This window comes from Sus scrofa, chromosome 7 (assembly GCF_054392235.1).
Source record: "Sus scrofa isolate SSC_HxYL_T2T_F1_AM1 chromosome 7, Sscrofa_HxYL_maternal_Yorkshire_Landrace_v2.0, whole genome shotgun sequence".
In the NCBI taxonomy this organism is placed as follows: Eukaryota; Metazoa; Chordata; class Mammalia; order Artiodactyla; family Suidae; genus Sus; species Sus scrofa.
This window is the reverse complement of record NC_139389.1, coordinates 128,550,175-128,572,267: the sequence shown is the minus strand read 5'-3', so window position 1 is coordinate 128,572,267 and position 22,093 is coordinate 128,550,175. Positions and strand designations below refer to the sequence as shown.

Sequence of the window (22,093 nt, the reverse complement as noted above, 5' to 3'; positions counted from 1 at the left end):
GAAGGTGGTGTCTGGGTCTGGTTCCCTCTCTGCTGTTGGGGGAAGGGCCATGTGTGGACTGTGACAGGCGACCTCAGGGATGAGCTCAGAACCATTAAGGCACCTGCATTCGTCTCCCAGAGCAGCTGGTTCAAGGTACCACAAAGGGAGAGGCTTAAAGGAGCAGAACTTCATTCTCTCACAGCCCAGGAGGCCAGGAGTCCAAAATCAAGGTGTCAGCCGTGTTGTTTCCTCTGGAAGCTCCGGGGGAGAACCTGGGCCCTGGCCTCTGCCCGGCTTCCCGTGGTTCCAGGCAACCTCTGGAGGCCCTTGGCTTATAGAAGCATCACCCCCATCTCTGTCTCCATCTTCTCACGTCCTGGTCTCCACGTCTCTGTGCATCCTCGCCTCTTCCTATCAGGATGCTCATCATTGAGGGTAGGTCCATCTTCATCCAGGAGGACCTCATCTTAACTTTTTTTTTTTTGTCTTTTTAGGGCCACACCCACTGTACATGGAGGTTCCCAGACTAGGGGTCAAACTGGAGCCGCAGCTACCGGCCTACACCACAGCCACAGAAATGAGGGATCCAAGCCACGTCTGTGACCTACACTGTAGCTCATGGCAACGCCAGATCCCTAACCCACTGAGCATGGCCAGGGATCGAACCCGCATCCTCATGGATATTCATTGGATTCATTACTGCTGAGCCACAATGGGAAGTCCCGACCTCATCTTAATTACGTCCACAAAGATTTTATTCCCAACAAGGGCACATCCTGAGGTTCCATGTGGATGTGAATTTGGGGGGACACTATTCAATCCACTAGAACACCCTTATCTCACTTAATCTCCACCATCCCCAGATTCTTACTCTGTAGGCAAAAATCCTCCCAAATCTCAGAGACGTTAGGTGGAATCTAAAGGAGGTGCTGATTCACTAGGTGGGAGGGAGACAGGGTGCCCTTCCTCATGAGCCCAGGCTTCCTGCAGGGATGGAGAGACGGGTAGACAAAGCAGTGCCATTTCTGTAGCCACAGAATGCAAGTTTTATTGAATGAATGAGTGAATGAATGAATATGTGAGTACTGAAGGGGTCCCCAAATGGAGTCGGTAATGAGATCCCCATCACTGGGAGTATGCAAGCAGTGGTTAGACAGCTGTTTGATTTAGACCTTGCCAAATGGAAATCAAAAGGAAGGCACTCAATAGATATACATCATGTGCATGAATGATTAAATTGTTGCCATCCTTGAGATTCTAGGGCCTCATGGGGGGTTTACGGGCACCCAGTGGGAGATTTGTAATGAGTTACCAAGGTAGGAATGTAGGATGGGAGGAAATACTCAAATCTTGGTAAAATTTCTTAAATTTCTACCGGAGTATATTTTAGACTGTACATTTTATTTTTTTATTTTAATTTTTTTTTTTTAGTTTTTAAAAAATTTAAAAATTTATTTATTAATTTCATAGCCACACCTGCAGCATATGGAAGTTCCCAGGCTAGGTTTGAATTGGAGCCCCAACTGCCGGCCCATGGCCACAGCCACGGCACCACCAGATCTGAGTCACATCTGAGTCCCACACTGCGACTTGGGGCGACGCTGGATCCTTAACCCACTGAGCAAAGCCAGGGATCGAACCCTCATCCTCATGGATGCTAGTCAGGTTCTTAACCCACTGAGCCTGCAATAGGAACTCCCTAGAATGTACATTGTAATACATGTTAATAAGTGTCCATCCTGGGTATATATAAGCAAAATTCTTTTACTTTTAGGGAAACACAACCACAGTAGCTTCGACACCACTGATACACATGGCAGAAACGCTGTAGTAGGCTGACTGGAAATAAATGGGCCCACTGCCCTCCTGACAGCCACGGCTTCTAACTGCTCATGTCAGGGCCCCTGACAAGATTCAGGGTTTGGTGAGTTGTAACAAATGAGAGAATGACGCAAAAAGGCCTCATCCATTTATTATGCTGGACAGAAAAGACACATGTGTACGGGGTTCAGCCATTTCTCCTCATTTGCGAAATGCTCCCTCTTTACAAAGGAAGAGCTTTTTGGGTCTTTCACAGGACAGACATTCTTCATCACGGAATCAGCACAACCCAAGGGGCAACTCCTCTTCCACGGACAGGCTGCCCCTTAGACCACACACAGACCCTAAATGACCACTGAGAGCCCAGGGCTGTGATGCGGCTCTGCCCACAGGAGACTCTCAGATCATGCACACCTGCTGATGAAAGAGTGTCACACACTGCAAAGCCCAGTCCCCCCCCCCCCATATGTTCATGGTTTAACTTCATTCTAATACTAAATCGTTCTTACTTCTTATTTCACCTGTTTTCTTTCTCCAGCTACAAGTGTGTATATTCATTGGGGCAGAAGATGATTGGCAGGGGGGGAAAAAAAGGCTGGGATGGAGAGGAGATCATTTTTGACCCTTTCTCTCTTTTTTTTTGGCTGCACCCATGGCATATGGAAGTTCTCAGGCCAGGGACTGAATCCCAGCCGCAGCTGCAACCTGAGCAGGTGCAGCGACAATGCTACATCACAGTGGCAACTTGGACGCTTTCTCTTTTAAAATCCAGAGCAGGATTGCTTGGGATTTGTGGGATCTTTGTCATCTAATCTGCCTGGTCCTATAGGTGCTATCCTCCAGGGAGAGCCTGCCCCAAACCACCCATTTAGAACAAGTGGGTGCTTCCCCGGCGCTGCCTACATTACCCTCTGTAGCTCCCGAACTCCAGGGCTATGGAGCGCCCCTCCCTGCCTCTAGTCTAAGCAATTGTTGTTGGCGCCTGGGTGGTGCATTCTCCTTATCTCTTTGTGGGCCGGCCACAGGAAGCAGGCTGCACACCCATAGAGAAAGAAGAAACAAATCTCCCAGAGGTCCTAGGGCTTGGGGCCAAGGCTGTCCATAAAGCCTCTGGCCAACGATGCTTGGTCCAGCTTCTTCTGGCCTGACACCTGGTACCTGCTCCCTGCCCCGCCCATCACTGCCCGCCCCGCCCTCAGCCCCTCCCACAAGAGGCGGAGCCCTGGCCCCTGCGCAGTAGCTGCTTTGCGCCAATAACTTACTGGAGGCGGGTTGGGGAGGGCCTTCTCCCATCTCCACCGAACAGGTGACCTTACCGAAAATGCTTGTGTGTGTGTGTGTGTGTGTGTCGGGGGCGGGGGTGGGGGTGGGGCAGGTTGATGGGAAGGACAGGTGGTGGAAGGGAGCTAACATTATTGAACACCTATTATGTGTCAGACACTAACGGGTGCTTTACACAACCATTAGCTACAAGACCGATTCTACAGGCCTTTGGCTGAACCTGTGTCTTTCTCTTCGAGATGAACTTACTTCCGTTCTGTGGGCACAGTGACGCCTCACATTTAGATAGCACCTTTCATGTGTCAAAGCACTTCCCTGCTTGTTACCTCCTTTATTCTCCACAACAACCTCGTCTTACAGAGGAGCAAACCCAGGCCGAGACGCAGCCGCGTGCAACTAGTTATCGGCTGAGCTGGGGGCGTCTGCTTCTCGCCCCGCCAGCCCGCGTCGCCCACGGTGCCTTGCCTGACCGCGTCTTGAACCGCCTTCTGGCGGTTGCAGACCCTGAATTACCACGAGTCCGCAGGTTCCTTCAAGATGGAGACTGTATTTTCTTTTTCTTTTCTTACCCACGGAACTCGATGCTGTGTACACAGCAAGTGCTGCATAAGTGCTTATTGGCTTCTTTGGCACCTTGTCTTTCCACGCGGGGAACAAAAAATCCTGGTCTCCGGGTTCTTACCGGGGACCTCAGGGTTTCACTTTCATTAACCTGAGACTCAGCCTCCAAAGTCCTAGCTGAGCGGTTTGAAGAAACCCGAGGCGAGATGGCAGCCGGGCCCATGCGTGGGACACTCAGCCGTGGCACCAAAGCTGGGTGGCATTGCTGGAGATCTGAGCTGTCATGCTGGGGCGGGGTGGGACATCCCGTGGGAAGGAAGCTCAGTCGCTCCGTCCCTGCCCCCAGGCTCCCTCCACTCCTGGGAAGGGGCGGACTGGCCCAGGGGTGGCAGCGAACCTGACCAATAACACTGGCATGTTATGGGCTGTTGGCTGTGCACCAGATCACGCCAACCTCCCGACACTGCTCCCTGCAACTTGGGCCGGTGGGGATTCAGCTCCTGAGTTTTACGGGAGACCCCAGACGCACCGCCCAAGGCCACGCACGGGATTTGCTGTCCACCAATGGTCATGCGCACTAGCAGCTCTGGCGGCTTCCGCTCCCCGGCTGCTCCGCGTCGCCTAGCTCAGTTTGTGGATCTGGCGCTCCACGGAGATGGAGGTGCGCAGCGTGCCCAGGGAATTCTCCGTCTGGCTGGGCTCGGGCCCGCAGCCCACTTTCCCGCACAGCCGCCAGTACACCTCCCGCGACTTCTTGCGGAAGTGCTTGCCCACGATCACGTACACCAGCGGGTTGAGGCAGCTGTTGCTGTAGGCCACGTAGGAGGCGATCTGCGTGAGGACGTCGACCACGTGCTCGTCCCAGCAGCCCGAGAGGACGTCGAGGCGCAGCAGCGTGTCCAGGAAGGTGCTGATCTGGAAGGGCAGCCAGCAGACGACGAACAGCAGCAGCACGGCCAGGACCAGCACCGTGGCCTTCCTCTCCGTCTGGATCTCCTTGAACTTCTGCATCTCGTTGTTGCGCAGCACCTGCAGGATCTGCACGGTGCAGTAGGTGATGATGCTCAGGGGCAGCAGGAAGCCCACGGAGTTGAGGAGGATGTTGGTGAACACCACCCAGCTGCGCGAGGGGTACTTGATGATGCAGGCGGTGACGTTGTGGCCCTCGGCCGTGTACTCGTGCATGGTCCGGAAGGCCAGCATGGGCGAGCTCAGGAGCAGCGTGCAGCCCCAGATCACCAGGCTGTAGAGCTTGGCCCAGCGCACCCCGCGCATCCGGCCCATGGACATGGTCTTCACCAGGGCCAGGTAGCGGTCGATGCTGACCAGCATGAGGAAGCAGATGCTGCTGTAGAGGTTCATGTAGATCATGGTGTTCACCACGCGGCAGAGGACCTCCCCGAAGAGCCAGTCGAAGTGGTTGGCGATGGTGATGGCCCAGAAGGGCAGTCCCAAGGCCAAGATCAGGTCCGCCATGGCCAGGTTGCCCAGGTAGATCTCCGCCACCGTGCAGCTGTTCTTGTGCAGGCAGAAGACGCTGAGGACAAAGATGTTCTCGAGAGCTGCCAGGAGGAAGAGGACCCAGAGGAAGGGGGCCTGGATGGTGTTGAGCCAGTTCCACCAGTCCGAGTGGAAGCAGCTGCTGCTCTGGGGAAGGGTCCCATTGAGAGCGGGCTCCGGGACTTGCGAGGTGAGGTTGAGCATGTCGACGCTGAAAGAAAGCGGAAAAGAGGCGGTGACACCTCAAGGTTGCGGGAAGGAGAAACTACGGATGCAGGAGGAGGAGGGGTTGGAACTCAGGTCTCTGCTGTGCCGTGTTCAGGAACAGGACTGGCGCACCCGAGTCCTCAGGTCTTGCAAAGGTGCCTCTGCTCCTCGGGCTTAAACTGAGAGCTCGTGGTCTCCGCCTCCAGGCTCCACTGGGGTGTGTCCTTGGCCAGCATCCGTCTCCCACACTAACAAGCCTGGGTCTTCTTGGACCCTGGACCTCCTGGAAGCCTCCATGCTGGGAGGATCCATAGCACATTCCTTCCTTATCGCCTGGGCCCCTCCCAAGGGAGCTGCTCTCTTTCTCCTTGTCATGGCCTGGCTGTGGGTGAGTAATTTATTAGAGGAGAAGAATGCTATCAGGCCAGACAGGGAGATTCTGGCCTGGCTCTAAAACCGCAGCCTATCTGCCCACACTCTGACTCCTCGAAGAAGGTTTTGGTACCTTCTATCAGCGTGGCATTGAGGATGGTCAGAGGTTGCTGGATGGAAAGGGAGGGCAGGAGTCTGGGATTCAGACAGTCCTCTGGGTTCAAATCCTGGCTCATTCATTAGCTGTGTGACCTTGGGTAAATTAACTAACCCCCCTGAAACTTAATGTCCTACCTTGTAAAATGGGAAGAACAAAATCCACTTCTCAGGGTTGTGGTGGGGATCTGAGACTGTGTACGCACTGGACACGGTTCCATAAATGTGAATAATTACCTATTTTTGGTGACCTTATTAAAATAACCAATGTCAAACTCCAGCACCACGGTTTGCAGGTTCTTGCTCTTATGTTGGTGACTTGATCTTTGACCTACTGGCTCCTCTTTCATTCTGGGATGAGACTTAGGCCAGGGGGCAGCTCGCTTTCTGGAAGTCTGGCTGTTTTCTTTTCTTTTTTTTTTTTTTTTTTGCTTTTTAGGGCTGCACCCGTGGCCTATGGAGGTTCCCAGGCTAAGGGTCAAATCGGAGCTACAGCTGCCGGCCTACACCACAGCCACAGCAACGCTGGATCCTTAACCCATTGAAAGAGGCCAGGGATCGAACCCGAAATGTCGTGATGCCTTGTTGGATTCGTTTTCCCTGCGCCACAATGGGAAATCCTGGAAGCGTTGCTCTTAAGGCTAATTCATCTCCACCTTCGGCAGAGAGGCTTCGGTGTTGGACAGACACCAGCTCCAATCCTAGCTGTGTGGTCTTGGGTAAATTGCTTGACCTTTCTGAGCTTCTATATTTGGTTTTTTTCTGGAGTAGAGCATCGCTCTCTCTTGACTTGCCTTGCATGGCCACGGCAAGGTTCAAATCAAAGAGCAGGTATGAAGACACATCAAAAAGCCAAAAGCATGATGCAGAGGGGGCAGGATTAACTGGGCCCTTTCCTGGCCCATGAGGGGATGAGGGAGGTGAGGTACAGGGGCTCTTCCTGGGGAGTTGATTGTTGGATGGGCTCATGCGGGAGGAGCTGAGCAACAGATTTTGGGAAAAAATCTGCTGACTGCCTCTGGGATTTCCCAGGAAAAGCCCCTATACGTCCTGGAAGGCTCTAGCTTTTTTTTTTTTTTTTCCCTTTTTAGAGACGCACCTGTGGCATATGGAGGTTCCCAGGCCAGGGGTCCAATCAGGGCTGCAGCTGCCAGCCTACACCAGAGCCATAGCAACGCCAGACCCGAGCCGCATCTGTGACCTACGCCACCACTCATGGCAATGCTGGACCCTTAACCCACTGAACAAGGCCAGGGATCGAACCTGCATCCTCAGGGATACTAGTCAGGTTCATGACCGCTGAGTTAGAAACTCCCTAAAAAGGTGGATTCTAATTCCTCTTCCAGGGAATGTGGCCAGACTGAGTGACTCGCTTCTCACCCAGGGTGGCCGTGACAGTGTGCAAGTTCCGAGATGCTGGCACAGAAGGTTGCTGGCTCTGGGGGAGGCCAGCTGCCAGGTTGGGAGGACCCTTGAGCTACCACGTGGAGAGGCTCCGTGGAGAGCAGCCCACCGGCCGCTTTGGATGTGGATGCCCCGGCCCCAGGGAAGCCTTTGGTTGTTTCTAGTCCCCCAGCCTTTGAGTCTTCCCACCGAGGCCCCAGACATCACGGAACAGAGGCAAGCCATCCCCACTGGCGCCCTAATCCTGACCCATGGAAACTGGTGGGCTTCTCTCAGAGGCTCTGAAGGTAAGACCCCCCTCCCAGCCCTGCCTTACGTGGTCCTCTTGGTCCAGCCTTTGGTCCCATTTGGCCCCATTACCTGTTTCCCCAGTACCCCAGACTTGGGGAGTGGTCTCTCATGGTCTCGCTCTCTGGACACTCAAGGATCACACCAGACGCTACTTCATTCCCTGGCAAGGTAGTCCCTAGCTAACAGGATGGCACATGGCTCAGAGCTGGCTCTGAGAAGCCACAGAACCATCAGAAGGTGCCTGGGTGGGGGCCTGATGAGGAGTTACAGGACCCGGGTTCATGGCCCCGGCTGACGGGGCCATCTGATCATTTCCATGATGGCCCATACCTGCCCGGGGGGCTGAGGGGCCCGGGCCGAGCCCCACGCCCCTTTGTCCTCCTGTCACTGCCCCCTGCCCCCCTTGGGACTTCCCTCCTTTCCTCTGTTTCCACCCCTCCCCCACCCCCTTCTCTCTTTAGAGTGTCCTGACCGTCCCCAAAGGTCAGCGACATTGCGTCTCCATGGAGACGTGGCACATCTCTGTCCGATTTCTTGTGTTGCCTTTAGAGTTTCCTCTCTTCCTTTCCACGTTCATCCGGGGTCGCTCAGCCTTGGCCACCAGGAATGTGTCCTTCTCCTCCTGCACGCCCACCCCCCAAACAGCACCATCCGCCCCCTCTGGCCCTGACAGGCCTCCGGGGATGTGAACCCCGGCCTCACCAGCCCTGAAGCATTTTTGTCTTCGGACCTAACATTGCCTGTTGTTTCCACTGTGGTCCCGGAGAGAAGGGTGGCGCTCTCCTAGGTGGTCCCCAGACTGATCGCCCCCCGCCCTGCCCCGCCCAATAAATAATAAATTGAGGAATCCCTCGGACTCACCCAAGAGAGGCAGCGGTGGGCACGGCGTCCTTATGAACCGACAGGAACATCGGTTCCTTCCAGGCAGAGAACATCTGGACGCAGAGGACGTGAGCGGGGGCCCCGCCGGGCTGATGGGAGGAGAAAAGCTGTTAGATGGTGGGTCTGGGGACCATAAAACAGACGCCTTCTCCACTAGGGAAGGGACGCAGAGGCCTTCACTGAACTGACGGATATTTATTAAGCTTCCACCACACACTGGGTGCCAGGACGGGAGGTGAGAACAGGCACAGTGTCTGCCCTCCTGGAGCTTTTGTGGAGAAGCCAGACATTACTGAAACACTAAATTAGAGAAAACTGACATGGGTGCTCTGAAATAAAATGCACAGTCCTGTGACACAGGAAGGCGGGGTTCTAAACCCGCATGAGGCGCGGGCTGAGGGGATATCTATTATGAGACCCGAGAGTGAGCAGGGGTCAGCTGAGTGAAAGGATGGCAGCAGAGAGGATGTCTGGGAGAGGGAGCAGAAGGTGCAAAGGCCCTGGGGCAGGAAGAAGCTCGAGGCGCATGCGTGTTGGGCCCTGGGGGCTGCTGAGGGACAGGACTGGGGTGGGGGTGGGGGTGGGGGTGGAGTGGAAGCAGGGAGACTGTTCGCAGGTGCTGCTCACTATTTAGGCACAGGGTGATGGAGCCTGGGGAGGATGAACTGCAGAGGTGCTTAGGACGGCAGACTGATGGGTCCGGTGCAAGACTGGACATGCAGAGTTTGGGGATGAGGGTGGGGAAGGGACCAAGGATGCTGCCATCTGCTCCCAGTGCTGCCATCTCCTACGAAGGGGTTGAAGAGGGAGGGCTGACTTGGAGAGAGAGGGTCACGTGTTTAGACTTGAACCTGTAAGGCTGAGGAGCTTTAGACACCGGCAGGAGCTCCAGGGAGGGGGCCGGGCTGGAGGACAGGTCCAGCCTGACGCAGTGGAGGCTCATTAGACACAGGATCTCCAGAGGGTTTCCAAGCCACTGGCAGGGTCACGGCTACAGCGTGCCCTCCAGTTCTGAGCTGAGCCCACACCTGAACCCCAGGGAAAGGTGGAACGCTTTCTGCCCAGGGGGGCTCGCCCTGACATAGCCTCTCTCTCCCTCTTCAAGTTCAGCTGCCTCGCATGTGGAGAGGTGGGCAGCGGCTGGACTCTTGCCTTGCAGGAGAGGAAACGAGGTGCAGAGAGATGGGGTGACTTGTGCAAGTGCCACTGCTGGCAAGACCTGGAAGTGGGGCTTCAACCTTTCTGGTGCCAGACCTTGAGCTCCGGCCAGTGTCTCACTGCTGTCTGGGCAGGATGTGAGAGCTGGGCACGTGTGTGTGTGAGTGTGTGCACGTGCACGCTTGTGTCTTTATTTGTTTAGACCATGCCTGCAGCATGCAGAAGTTCCCAGGCTAGGGACTGAACCCGTGCCACAGTAGTAACTTGAGACACAGCAGTAACAATGCCAGATCCTTAACTACTGAGCCACCAGGGAACTCCTATGTGAGTGTGTGTGTGTGTGCGCGCGGGTGTGTGTGCGGGTGTGTGTCTCGAGTGCCCAAACCTAGCATGCAGCTGCTACTCAGCTAGAGGAGTCTATGCAAACCCCAGCACCTAATGCAGCTCCACGCTCCTAATGCAGCTTGAGATAAATTAGCCAAAGTTCTGGGAATTTGAATACATTAGGGAAACAAACAAACAAAAAAACCCCTGGGCTAGTCAGTAGGACAGTAAGCAGAAGGTATTCCATTAACACCCAGAAGAGCTTTCTCTAAACCCCGAGCTGAGTTGAGGTCAGGATTGTGAACTCGTAAGAGATGCAATGCACAGCAAATCCTTTTGATTCTTCCAAGAGGTGGGTTGCGGGAAGTGAAGAAAGACCTAGTAGAATGGTTTTTTTTTTGTTTGTTTGTTTTTGTTTGGTTAGGTTTTTTTTGGCCTCACCCTTGGCCAGCAGGAGTTCCCAAGCCGGGAATGAACCCACGCTACAGCAGTGACCTGAGCTGCAGCAGTGACAATGCTGGGTCCTTAACCCATGAGGCCACCAGGGAACTCCTAGAATGCTTTTCTGAGGGGCTCTGCCAGAAAGAAAATTCTACTGGGGGTCAGAGGTCATGTCATGTGTTCAAAGCATTCATTTCTCAGCAGGGATTATTGAGTGTTTTTCCAGTGCTGGGAACTCGGTAGAAGAATGAAGTGGGCATCCCCTGTCCCCGTGGGGTCCTGTCCAGTGTAGGGACCTCAGGCTGCCCGCAGGGCCTGCCATTTCCACCCAGACAGTAACAGCACACAGGTAACTCTCTGCTGGCTCCCCCTGGAGAAGGGGTGGCCTTCCCTCAAGGCCTACCTGGGGGTCCCCAGATCTGGTGGATCCGAATTGTTTGCTAATGGCGGTAAACTCTGCTCATTTTCAAAACACAGTTGAGGGCTTTTCTCCCTCAGGTGTGTAGAGAGCAGGAGGGTTGAGGATCTCAGAGAAGCTGGGAGCCTGCAGCAACGGACTCCAGTTTCCTGCGTTGGGTGAGATGGGGCGTGTGTATGGGGAGGCCCCCCAACCACCACCACCAGCTCGGGACTGTGGGGACCATGGCTTGAGGTCACTGCCCTCTGGCTTCCCATGGGCTTTGGCCCTGGGCTGCCCGCAGGAGGCTGAGGAAGGGCCCTGGCTCCCAGCTCCACGTCTGTGGGGCCCACGCACAGCTCCTGCCAGGGAATCTCTCCAGCTTGAAGGCCGGAGCTTCTGGAAACTGCCCCCTCCTCTTGCTGGCTCTGATCTCAGGGGTAGGGGTCATCTGAGGCCCCTGCGGAGCCCCGACCAGCGGGGCCCCCACATGCTGTCCACGCTCTGGCAAGAGACCCTCTGGTAAAAGTGTCCTCAGTTTAGCCAGTGTGACGGTGCCTCCTCTTTCCTGCTGGGACAGAGACCGTGTGGGAGATGCCAAGTCCTGGTGTTTTGAAGCCAAAGGCTTCTCCATTGTCTCCCAGGCCTTCCCTCCATCTCAAAAGGCTGAGTCCAGAGTTAGTGACTACGAAATTTTGTTACAGACGAAAAATACAACGCGTTAGAACAGTCTCCACGATGCGCTGTCCTGCCTCGGCCCACTAACGGATTACTAGTGCTTACTTTCTAGTTAGAGGTCTGTTGCACCTAGAGGCCAGCTTTTCACAAACAATCTCTTCCTTAATTGCTTTTTTTTTTTTTTTTGCCTTTTTAGGGCGCGGCATATGGAGGTTCCCAGGCTAGGGGTCGAATCAGAGCTGTAGCCGCCGGCCCACATCACAGCCACGCCAGATCCGAGCCGCGTCTGCGACCTACACCACAGCTCATGGCAACGCCAGATCCTTAACCCACTGAGCACGGCCAGGGATGGAACCTGCGACCTCATGGTTCCCAGTCAGATTCGTTAACCCCTGCGCCACAACGGGAACTCCTCTTTGAGATTATAAATTCGGATGTCAGAGAACTATTTAAGGGACTGTTGGGGGGGCGTGGGGGGGGCGAGGGGGTCCTCTTGGGAGTGGGAGGTGACCCAGCCCCCCACTTCCCACCCCGACTCAGATCCTCATGGCTGGGGTGCGGGTGATGAGGCGATGACTCTGCAGCTGGGCTTTCCCTGAATTCTTGAAACTGAAGCTTTAGGAGAAATATCCAACATTCTGAAACATCCTGATTCACTGGGAATCTATCTCCCTCCGAATATGGTCCAAGAAGACTTACTTTGAAAGTATTTCCTTTTGCTGATTCACATAAACCCTGGCTCTCTGGGCTGTCAGGATCAATTTCACTTTAGTCTCCGAGGGAGTCTGCTTTGGTTCCCCAAGAATCTGTGTCTGAAGGGCTCTCAGGCTGTGGCCGTCCCAGGACACACAGCATCACTTTCTCAAGGGACAAGTATGCCTTGTATGGAGCCCCTGGCCCGGCGGCCAACCCGTATCCAGGATGTTGTGGCTGGTGCTGGAGCCAGGAGGTACTTCCCAAAGCCAGGGTTGGGCACTGGATGTGAATAACCCTGAACCACTGAGTCACTCCTCTGGGGGAACCAGGGAAAAAGTCTCTGGTGGGGCTGTGTGTCCTCAAACCTCTCTGGTGTTTGTAAACACACCCCCCACCCCCCACCCCGGCTTTCAACAAAGACAGCAGGTCCAGGGCCTGGGCTGGCCGCCTAAATCTAGCCAGCCCTAAACAGCTTTGTTTATAGTCCATTGTATTTATTTTTACAGAGTTTTTGTGTGTGCCTGACAAATAATGCTGTTTTCCTTTTAAGCTGGTGCTATGGAGGTGCTATTCACCGGCTGTACGGGTGACACTGAGGTCAAGGCTCACACGTGGGGAATGACCAAGAGAAGGAAACACAGCCTGAGGGGCCTGCTGGGAACTCCGGTCACACACGGGAGGCCCAGCCTGGTGCTCCAGTTTATGGGCTCTGGAGCCAGACCTGGAATTGGGTCCCCTTCCATCAGGGGGTTATTTAACCTCGTGGGGCCTTTTTCTCAACTATAAAAAGGGGGGAGTGTCAAATGCACGAAGCGCGCAGTGAGTGTGGCCGGGATGGATGTTGCCCTCGCTACCTCTGTGCCCCCTGCAATCCTCCCTCCCCATCTGCTTCAGCCAGACTGGGGGATGAGGGGGTGGAGATGGGACAGCCCCTTTGTGGGCTGCTCTCCCACCCACGGTCTCAGCTGAGGTTCGCAGACTGTCCACAGCTGGATAGAGAGACCAGCATGTCACCTGTTGGTCCAGGGGACCCCTTGCGATTGCACAGTTCTAGCCTCTGTTTGGGGGGGGTGGCTTTTCCTCTTTTACCTTTTTTTTTCTTTTCATTTTAGGGCTGCACCTGGGGCACATGGAGGTTCCCAGGCTAGGGGTCTAATCGGAGCTGTAGTTGCCCGCCTACGCCACAGCCACAGCAGTGCAGGATCCAAGCTGCATCTGTGACCTGTACCACAGCTCACATCAACTCGGGGTCCTTAACCCACTGAGCAAGGGGCTAGGGGTTGAATCGGAGCTTTAGCTGCCAGCTTCACCACAGCCACAGCAACACCAGATCTGAGCCGTGTCTGTGACCTACAGCTCATGGCAACGCTGGATCCTTGACCTGCCGAGCGAGGCCAGGGATCGAACCCACAACCTCATAGTTCCTAGTCAGATTTGTTTCCACTGTGCCACCACGGGAACTCCCCCTTTTACCTTTCACATCCCCTCTTGCCAGGACAGCCATGCACATGTGTATGTGCGTGTGTGTGTGTGCGTGTGTGTGTGTGTGTGTGTGTAATCACACGTGCATGAGACTGCGCAGCTGTCTGTCCCATTCTATTAGATACACTTGCCTTGCTCACCTTCCCACGCTCCGCCATCCCTGCTGCGGTGCTTTGCACATCTCCAACTGGTAGAGAACATTTACTCCCTAAGTTAAAATCTCTCGGACCACCCAGCAAAGGTCAAGTCAGAGAAGGACAGAACCAAGGGTCCTGAATCCCAGCTCAGGCCCCTTTCCCGGAAACCTCCCTGGAATAGACATGTTGCTCTACAATCCACTTCACATGACGGCTGGGTGAGGATGCGAGCTGCAGACAGTCATAAAGGTCACTTCGGGGCACAGTCAATACTGGGGGGCCGGGGAGGTGATGGGACCTCACGCATCCAACCAGCCGCAATACCAGGAAGAAGTGTGGCCTGAGCACAGTTTCCGAGGGGCTTTTTCCTGAGGAAAGGCCAGCGCTGTCTTAGGAAAAGGATGAGGTTCTGGGAAGTCAACCTCTGTTCCGGGAACACCTCGAGAGAGCTGAATCAGACCCATTCGGTCTTAGACATGCGTGTGGCCCCTTCTGGCATCTGGACACTTTATGGGCCTGGAATGTTCTGGAAAGATTTACAGGGCTGGGGTGAGGTGGCGGGAAGCGGGGGCTGGAGTTGGGTGTCGGGGGGGAAGGCTTGAGAAGAGGGGCCCCTCCTCCACCCCGTTTTCTGCAGCCCAGGACAGGGCATGCACTGCCACCCGCACAGCCCCAGGGCTCAAGTTAGTTCCTGTTTCTGTGGTTAGGTTATCTGTTCAGCACACTGCTTTGTTTCTCTCTTCTCCCACTGGGTTCCGTAGGGGTTTTTTTGGTGTGTGTGTGTGTGTGTGTGTGTGTGTGTGTGTGTGTGTGTGTGTGTCTTTTGAGGGCCACACCCAAGTCATATGGAAGTTCCCAGGCTAGGGGTCGAATCAGAGCTACATCTGTGACCTTACACCACAGCCACAGCAACAGTGGATTCTTAATCACTGAGCGAGGCCAGGGATCAAACCTGCTTTCCTCATGGATACTAGTCAGGTTCTTCACCCCTGAACCACAGCGGGAACTCCGGATTCTGTAGTTTTACGAAGGAGCACCTTCATCTGAAATCCTCGTACCACTCTTTCCCCTTAAAAAAAAGCAACAACTCCCTTTTGTTTTTAAAAGATCATATAGGCAAGTAAAGAGCCTTGAAAAATACTAGACTCTCCCAGAGTTTTATCCCCCCACAGCTCCCTTCATATTCACGTTCAACCAGCCGTTCATCGCCTGTGGTTTCACACAGAATATCATATCAAGGGATTTTTTTTCTCTGTGGTTCCATGGCTGTCATAAGAATGCCTTTAAAGAAGGCATGGTATTTGTTTATTGTCATTTATCAAGCCGTTCCTTGACTCGATCCCTTTCTATGTAATGTATTTCACGAGGTCCCCAGCCACAGTGAGCCCCATCCACTCCCGAGGAATATTTCTCGCGTTCCCACCACCTCTGCCTTGGCTGGGGCTGCCCCCTCTGAATGCCCGTCCCCTCTTCTGCCTGCTGCAGTTGAGACCAGCTCAGGCACCAGCCCTTCCACGGAGCCTCCCAGATGCCCTGTGATGGTTGATTTTATGTGTCAGCCTGTCCGGGTCCAGCCCCCGCTTTTTCAGTCTAATACTGATCTGGGCGTTGCTGTAAAGGCACGTGGTTGATGCCACTGACGTCCCTAATCAGGGACTTTAAGACTTTACGTAAGGGAAATTATCTGCCGTTATCCGGGTGCACCTTAAGAGCTGAACTGGGGTTTCCCAGCAGCAGCAGCAGAAATTCCACTTGGGAAGAACAGCTTCAATCCACGCCCGTGTTCTGGCTTGCCTCTCCTGGCCTTATATGGCTTCTGGACTTGCCCAGCCAGCCCTAGCCAATCCCTTGCAATAAATCTGTTAACACGGATTTCCTACGGGCTCCTTTCCTCTGTTTTTTTTTTTTTTTTTTTTTTTTTGTCTTTTTGCTATTTCTTTGGGCCACTCCTGCGGCATATGGAGGTTCCCAGGCCAAGGGTCAAATCGGAGCTGTAGCCCCCGGCCTACACCAGAGCCACAGCAATGTGGGATCTGAGCCACGTCTGCGACCTACACCACTGCTCATGGCAACGCCAGATCCTTAACCCACTGAGCAAGGCCAGGGATCGAACCTGCAACTTCATGGTTCTTAGTCGGATTCGTTAACCACTGCGCCACAACAGGAACTCCTCCTTTCCTCTGTTGAATGCACTCGAGCAGTGGGGGCCCCTCCCTCCTTTTCCCCCTCCCCCTTCTCTGTAATATATATTTAGAGCAGGTCTCTTAGAGATGCTTGCATGGCTTCTTGCTTTCTCTGTGGCGTGCCTGACATCTATTAGGTGCTCAATAAACGATTGTTGACTGACTGGTAGACAGCAAGGTGATCCTTACTTCTCTTTTTGTCCCCAGCAGACACATCTGCAGGGTAGAGGCAAAGGAAAACAGAAGAGCTTACTGGGTGTCCTGGCTGCCACGTCCTCAAGACCGCACTGTGTGGTTGGCATATCATTCCCATATGCCAGACAAGAGGGCAGAGGCTTGGCAAGGTAGCCTGAGATGGTTCAAGCTCACACAGCTAGCTAGAGGCAGGGCCAGGATTCAAACCCAGGTCTGCCTGAGTCCAAACCCCAAGGCACTTCTCTTGCATCAGAGGGCTTCCCCTCCCTCAGAATTCTGCTACGAGGCATCCCTGTGGACTAGGGGAGGGATTCAGTGGGCTTGCAGGTCTGGCTGTCTCTGGCCAGGAGGGGGCGCAGTGACTTCATCCTTCAAGGGAAGAAGTTCTGTGCAGGCGGCTGCAGGCTGGCAGTTTAGACCAGGGCTCAGCTGGCCCTATGGGGGTGGCTGGGGCATCAGCACGGGGCTGGAATTGGCAGCCCGAGGGCCTTGGTCACTGAAGCCTTTTGAGGATGCAGGTTTGGGGGACAGGAAACCTCAGTGTCTCAATCTTGCCAGTAGCTTGTGGTTTGTTTAGTGGAGCTTAGAGGGGCAAGCCACTGTGTGTGTGTGTGTGTGTGTGTGTGTGTGCGTGCGCACGCGCGTTTGTGTGTAAGAGCATGGGTTGGGTGCCCGTGTGTGTGTGTGTGTGTGTAAGAGCATGGGTTGGGTGCCCGGGTGTGTGTGTGTGTGTGTGTGTAAGAGCATGGGTTGGGTGCCCGGAGATGTCGCCAAGGAGTTGGAAAGACAGGGGACCTGGGGCTTCATGACTGAGGTCCAACCAGGTCAGAATTCCAGCTCTAACACTTACCAGCTGTATGACCCTGGACAGGCTGGCGACCCCCTCAGGACCTCAGTTTCTTCATCTGTCAAATGGGGAACTAATAGCACCCACTTTGTAGCTAGGGGTCAAATCAGAGCTACACCTGCTGGCCTACACCACAGCCACAGAAACCCCAAATCTGAGCCGTGACTGTGACCTACACCACAGTCACGGAAACCCTGGATCCTTAACCCACTGAGCAAGGCCAGGGATTGAACCCACATCCTCATGGATACTAGTTGGGTTCGTTACGGTTGAACCTCCCTTGACACACTTTCGATGTTCTAGACACGGCAGGGTTTCCTTCCTTTCTGCTCTATATCGGGTTTCTGCAAACAGTTTGATTGGACTTCCGCTTAAGAAAACATTCTATACACACCACTGTTACATAGAGTAGATAACCAACAAGGACCTGCTGTATAATAGTCAACATTTTGTAATAACCTATAAGGGAAAAGAATCGGAAAAAGAATGCACACATTTGTACACGTGTAACTGAATTACTGTGCCATACACCTGAAACTAACACGGCATTGTATGTACATAAAACAATGAAAATGTTCAACTGACCCCCAGCTCCTCATGACAGAGGGGGAAACTGAAACCAGGAGAGGGGAGAAAATGCCTAAAGCCACATAACGAGTAAATGCTGGCCTGCAAGAGCCGTGGCCTGGCCTGTCTCCTGCTGTAGTCCCTTTTAGGGGTCTGTCCAGGCAGAAGTGACCAGAGGCCTGGACACACTCACAGGCTGAGGGGATGTCTTTTGTTTTATTTTTGAATATTAATGTTTTAATTTTATGTTTAAAATTTTTTTTTTTGGTTCTTTTTTTTTTTTTAAGGCCGCACCTGTAGCATATGGAGGTTCCCAGGGTAGGGGCTGAATCAGAACTGCAGCTGCCAGCCTACACCACAGCCACAGCAATGCCGGATCCTTCACCCGCTGAGCGGGGCCAGGGATGGAACCCACATCCTCATGGATACTAATCAGGTTCTTAACCTGCTGAGCCACAACGGGAACTCCTGAGTATTAACATTTAAAAACTGAAGTATAGTTGCTATATAATGCTGTGTTAATTTCTCCTATACAGAGAAATGAATCATATATATGCATATATATATACACACACACACTCTTTTAAAAATATTCTTTTTCATTATTTATCATGAGACATTGAATATAGTTCTCTGGGCTATACAATAGGATCTTATGGATTATCCATCTTATATATGCAACGGTTGGCATCTGCTAACCCCAATCTCCCACCCCATCCCTCCCTCAACCCCCTCCCCCTTGGCACCCACAAGTATGTTCTCTGGCCCAGGGGTCGTCTTAATTGAAACATGGATTTCGTCCTTCTAGCCCACTTGGAAACAGTTATATTTATATAACTCGTTGATACCCCAATTAGTTCTAGATGCTCATAGAGATAGGCAGATACAGATCTAGAGGTAAGTTAGTCTGTTCGGTGCCTGCTCCCTACTAATCAGCCTCAGTGTAGAAAGGGCAGCAAATAGAAATCCATGTTGGATAAAATATGCCATGTCCTCTCTCAAAGTAAAGTTACAAAAAGGTGGACACGGACACCCAGAGATGGTGGGCCTTCTCCCAGGACACACAGCCCTTTGGTGGCCGAGCTCAACCTTGAACCCAAGTCCTGGAATTCTGATAGATACCTAGGCCCGTTGTTTGTCTGTTTTTTTTTAATCATCCCCCAGCTACCCCCATTCCACATAGAAGGCAGGGCTGCGTGCTAATATCTGACTGTGAACATGTTCAATACCCAAACCTTGGAGTTCCCGTCGTGGCCCAGTGGTTGACGAATCCGACTGGGAACCATGAGATTGAAACGAATCCGACTAGGAACCACGAGATGGCGGGTTCGATCCCTGGCCTCACTCAGTGGGTTAAGGATCTGGCATTGCCGTGAGCTGTGGTGTAGGTCACAGACACGGCTCAGATCCCGCGTTGCTGTGGCTGTGGTGTAGGCTGGTGGCTACAGCTCCGATTCGACCCCTAGCCTGGGAACCTCCATATGCCGTGGGTGCGGCCCTCAAAAGACAAAAGAAAAAAAACCCCAAACCTTATATTCCCAGCCCACGCAAAGGTGTGGCGGGACACACACCTAAACCTTAAGAGCAGCTGCCTTTGCGTGATTACAAAGAGGTCCCTCTGGGAGAAAATATTTGCAAATGATGGGACCAACAAGGGCTTCATTTCCCAAATACACAAACGACTCATATGACTCAATAACAAAAAACAAACACTCCAATCAAAATATGGTCAGAAGACCTAGGCACACATTTCTCCAAAGAAGACATACAGATAGCCAACAGGTACATGAAAAGATGCTCAACAACGCTAGTTATTAGAGAAATGCAAATCTAAACAGCAACGAGGTACCACCTCACACCAGTCAGAATGGCCATCAGTAACATATCTACAAATAACAAATGCCGGAGAGGGGGTGCAGAGAAGGGGCTCCTCCTACAGTGTCGGTGGGACTGTAAGTTGGCACAGCCACTATGGAGAACATTATGGAGGTTCCTCAAAAAACTAAAAATAGGGTTGCCACAGGATCCAGGAATCCTACTCCTAGGCATCTATCTGGAAAAAACTAAAATTCAAAACAATACAGGCACCCCTATGTTGACAGAAGCACTATTCACAACAGCCAAGACATGGAAACAACCCAAGTGTCCACTGACAGATGAAGGGAAAGAGAAGACATGGTACATATATACAATGGAATACTACTCAGCCATGAAAAAGAATGAAAGAGTGCCATTTGCAGCAACATGGACGGACCCAGAGACTCTCATACTATGTGAAGTAAGTCAGTAGACAAAGACAAATACCATATGATATCACTTATATGTGGAATCTAAAATATGGCACAAAACAGAAAGAAATGCACAGACATAGAAAACACTCTTATGCTTTTACCAAATGGGAATGAGGGGAGACAGATAAATTAAGAATGCAGGATTAACGGGTACAAACTACCATCTATAAAAGAGATAAACAATAAGGTCTTACTGTTTAGCACAGATATTCAATATCTTAGAATAAACTACAATGGGAAAGAATCTTTAAAAAGTATATATATGATATCACTTATATCTGGAATCTAATATATGGCACAAATGAACCTTTCTGCAGAAAAGAAAATCACGGACCTGGAGAATAGACTTGTGGTTGCCAAGGGGGAGGGAGGGGGAGTGGTGTGGATGGGGAGCTTGGGGTTCATAGATGCAAACTATTGCCTTTGGAGTGGATTAGCCACGAGATCCTGCTGTGTAGCGCTGGAAACTATGTCTGGTCAAACATGACGGAGCATGAAAATGTGTGAAAATAGAATGTGTACATGTATGTGTAACTGGGTCACCTTGCTGTACAGTAGAAAATAGAACACTGTAAACCAGCTATAAAGGAAAAAAATAAAAACCATAACAAAAAAGTATATTATATGTATATTATATATATGTATAAAACGGAATCACTTTGCTGTACACCAGAAATTAACACAGTATTGTAAATCAACTATACTTCAACCAAAAAATTTTTAAATTCCCACTTTCCTGTATATTCAGGGGGTTTTGTCAAGAGCATGCAAATAATTTATAACGGGAGGAAACAAATTTTGCAAGAGAGCAAAAGCAAAACCCACACAGGGCCCAGAGGGAGCATGTGTTCGAGAAAAGCCTTTGCTCAGGAGTGGCTCAGGCTTGGTGAGCTGAAGATGCTTATTTCCCCGTTGACTCTCCAGCTCCCTGAAGCTCCTGGTAGCTCCGTGGGTGGCCCTGGCCCTGCCAGGGCAGGAGGAGAGGACAACTGGCCTGGGGCTTCCACCACGTGCAAGTGTGTGCCGTGACCTGTCTTCTCAGCCAGCGCGGTTTATAAAACCCGGGGAGGAAGACACAATAAACGGAGACTTTGAGCCAACCGCACAGAAACAATAATTCTTTGTGGCACGAAGTGGTTTGGGTCACAAGATGCCCTCGGCTCCGAAGGGACTAGTACCCGTTCGTCTCCCAGAAGTGGCCTCCCTGCCTATTCAGTCATTCAGTCATTCAACAAACTTCTAGTCCCCATATGCTTGCCACGCTCAGAGTGAGATATGCTGAGTAGCTTCAACTATCCAGGCAGTGTTCCAATGTCCTACTGTCTCATACATTTCATCTTTTTTTTTTTCCAGTTATTTTCTTGAATCAGGATCCAAATTACTTCACGCATTGGGTTAATTGATAGGCCACTCGTTTCTTTTAATGTATAGGTTTTCCTGCTGTCTTTCCTTCTGTCTGTTCTTCCTTATTAAGTTCATTGAATTTACCTGTCAATGAATCCTGGTTGTTCTACAGAGTTTCCCACAGTCTAGAGCAGTGTCGTGCGACAGAAATATAATATGAGCTGCGAAGTAATTAAACTTCTCAAGTAGCCATATTAAAACATCGAGCTAGGAGTTCCGGTCGTGGCTCAGCAGAAATGAATCTGACTAGTATCCGTGAGGACACAGGTTTGATCCCTGGCCTCACTCAGTGGGTTAAGGATCTGGTGTTGCCATGAGCTGTGGTGTAGGTCGCAGACGTGACCTGGATCCCGTGTTGCTGTGACTGTGGCATAGGCCAGCGGCTGTAGCTCCAATTCGACCCCTCGCCTGGGAACCTTCATATACGGCAGGTGCGGCCCCTAAAAAGACTGGAAAAAAAGAAAAATCAAGCTAAATTCGTTTGAATGATATATTTTCACTCAGGATGTCTTTTTTTTTAACTGAAGAATAATTGAGTTACAACATTGTGTTAGTTTCGGGTGTGCAGCAAAGTGACTGGAGGGCAGGTTTCCCGGGGAAGATCTTGGCCTGGAGCACGCACGCCGGGTGAGTGCAACTGTGCAGCGCTCACACGTGGCTTCCCCACCGGGACACCTGACGTGTGTTGTTGATGGCGACTGGCACCACCTCTCTGGCTGGGATGAGGGGGTGGCTAAATCAGGAGGCAGGCAGGGAGCCAGGGGCTGTGGCAGCCAGGTGGGAAGGAGGATGGCCCCGGAGATGGGGTTGGGGGAAGGGTGGAAGGGAGGGGGATG

General features: G+C 52.3%; 1 protein-coding gene across 2 annotated transcripts in view; it reads right to left on the bottom strand.

Annotated features, from left to right (window-relative positions):
• Positions 1-1,938: 1,938 nt before the first annotated feature.
• The window catches only part of BDKRB2 (bradykinin receptor B2), a 33,886-nt gene continuing 13,731 nt past the window's right edge, over positions 1,939-22,093 (bottom strand). For both annotated transcript variants that reach the window (XM_021099674.2, NM_214146.2), the window contains 2 exon segments: positions 8,437-8,546; positions 1,939-5,356 (listed from right to left, as the gene is read on the bottom strand). In XM_021099674.2, coding sequence (XP_020955333.2) covers positions 4,267-5,356; positions 8,437-8,510 — 1,164 coding nt within the window. In that variant the 5' untranslated portion in view covers positions 8,511-8,546 and the 3' untranslated portion in view covers positions 1,939-4,266.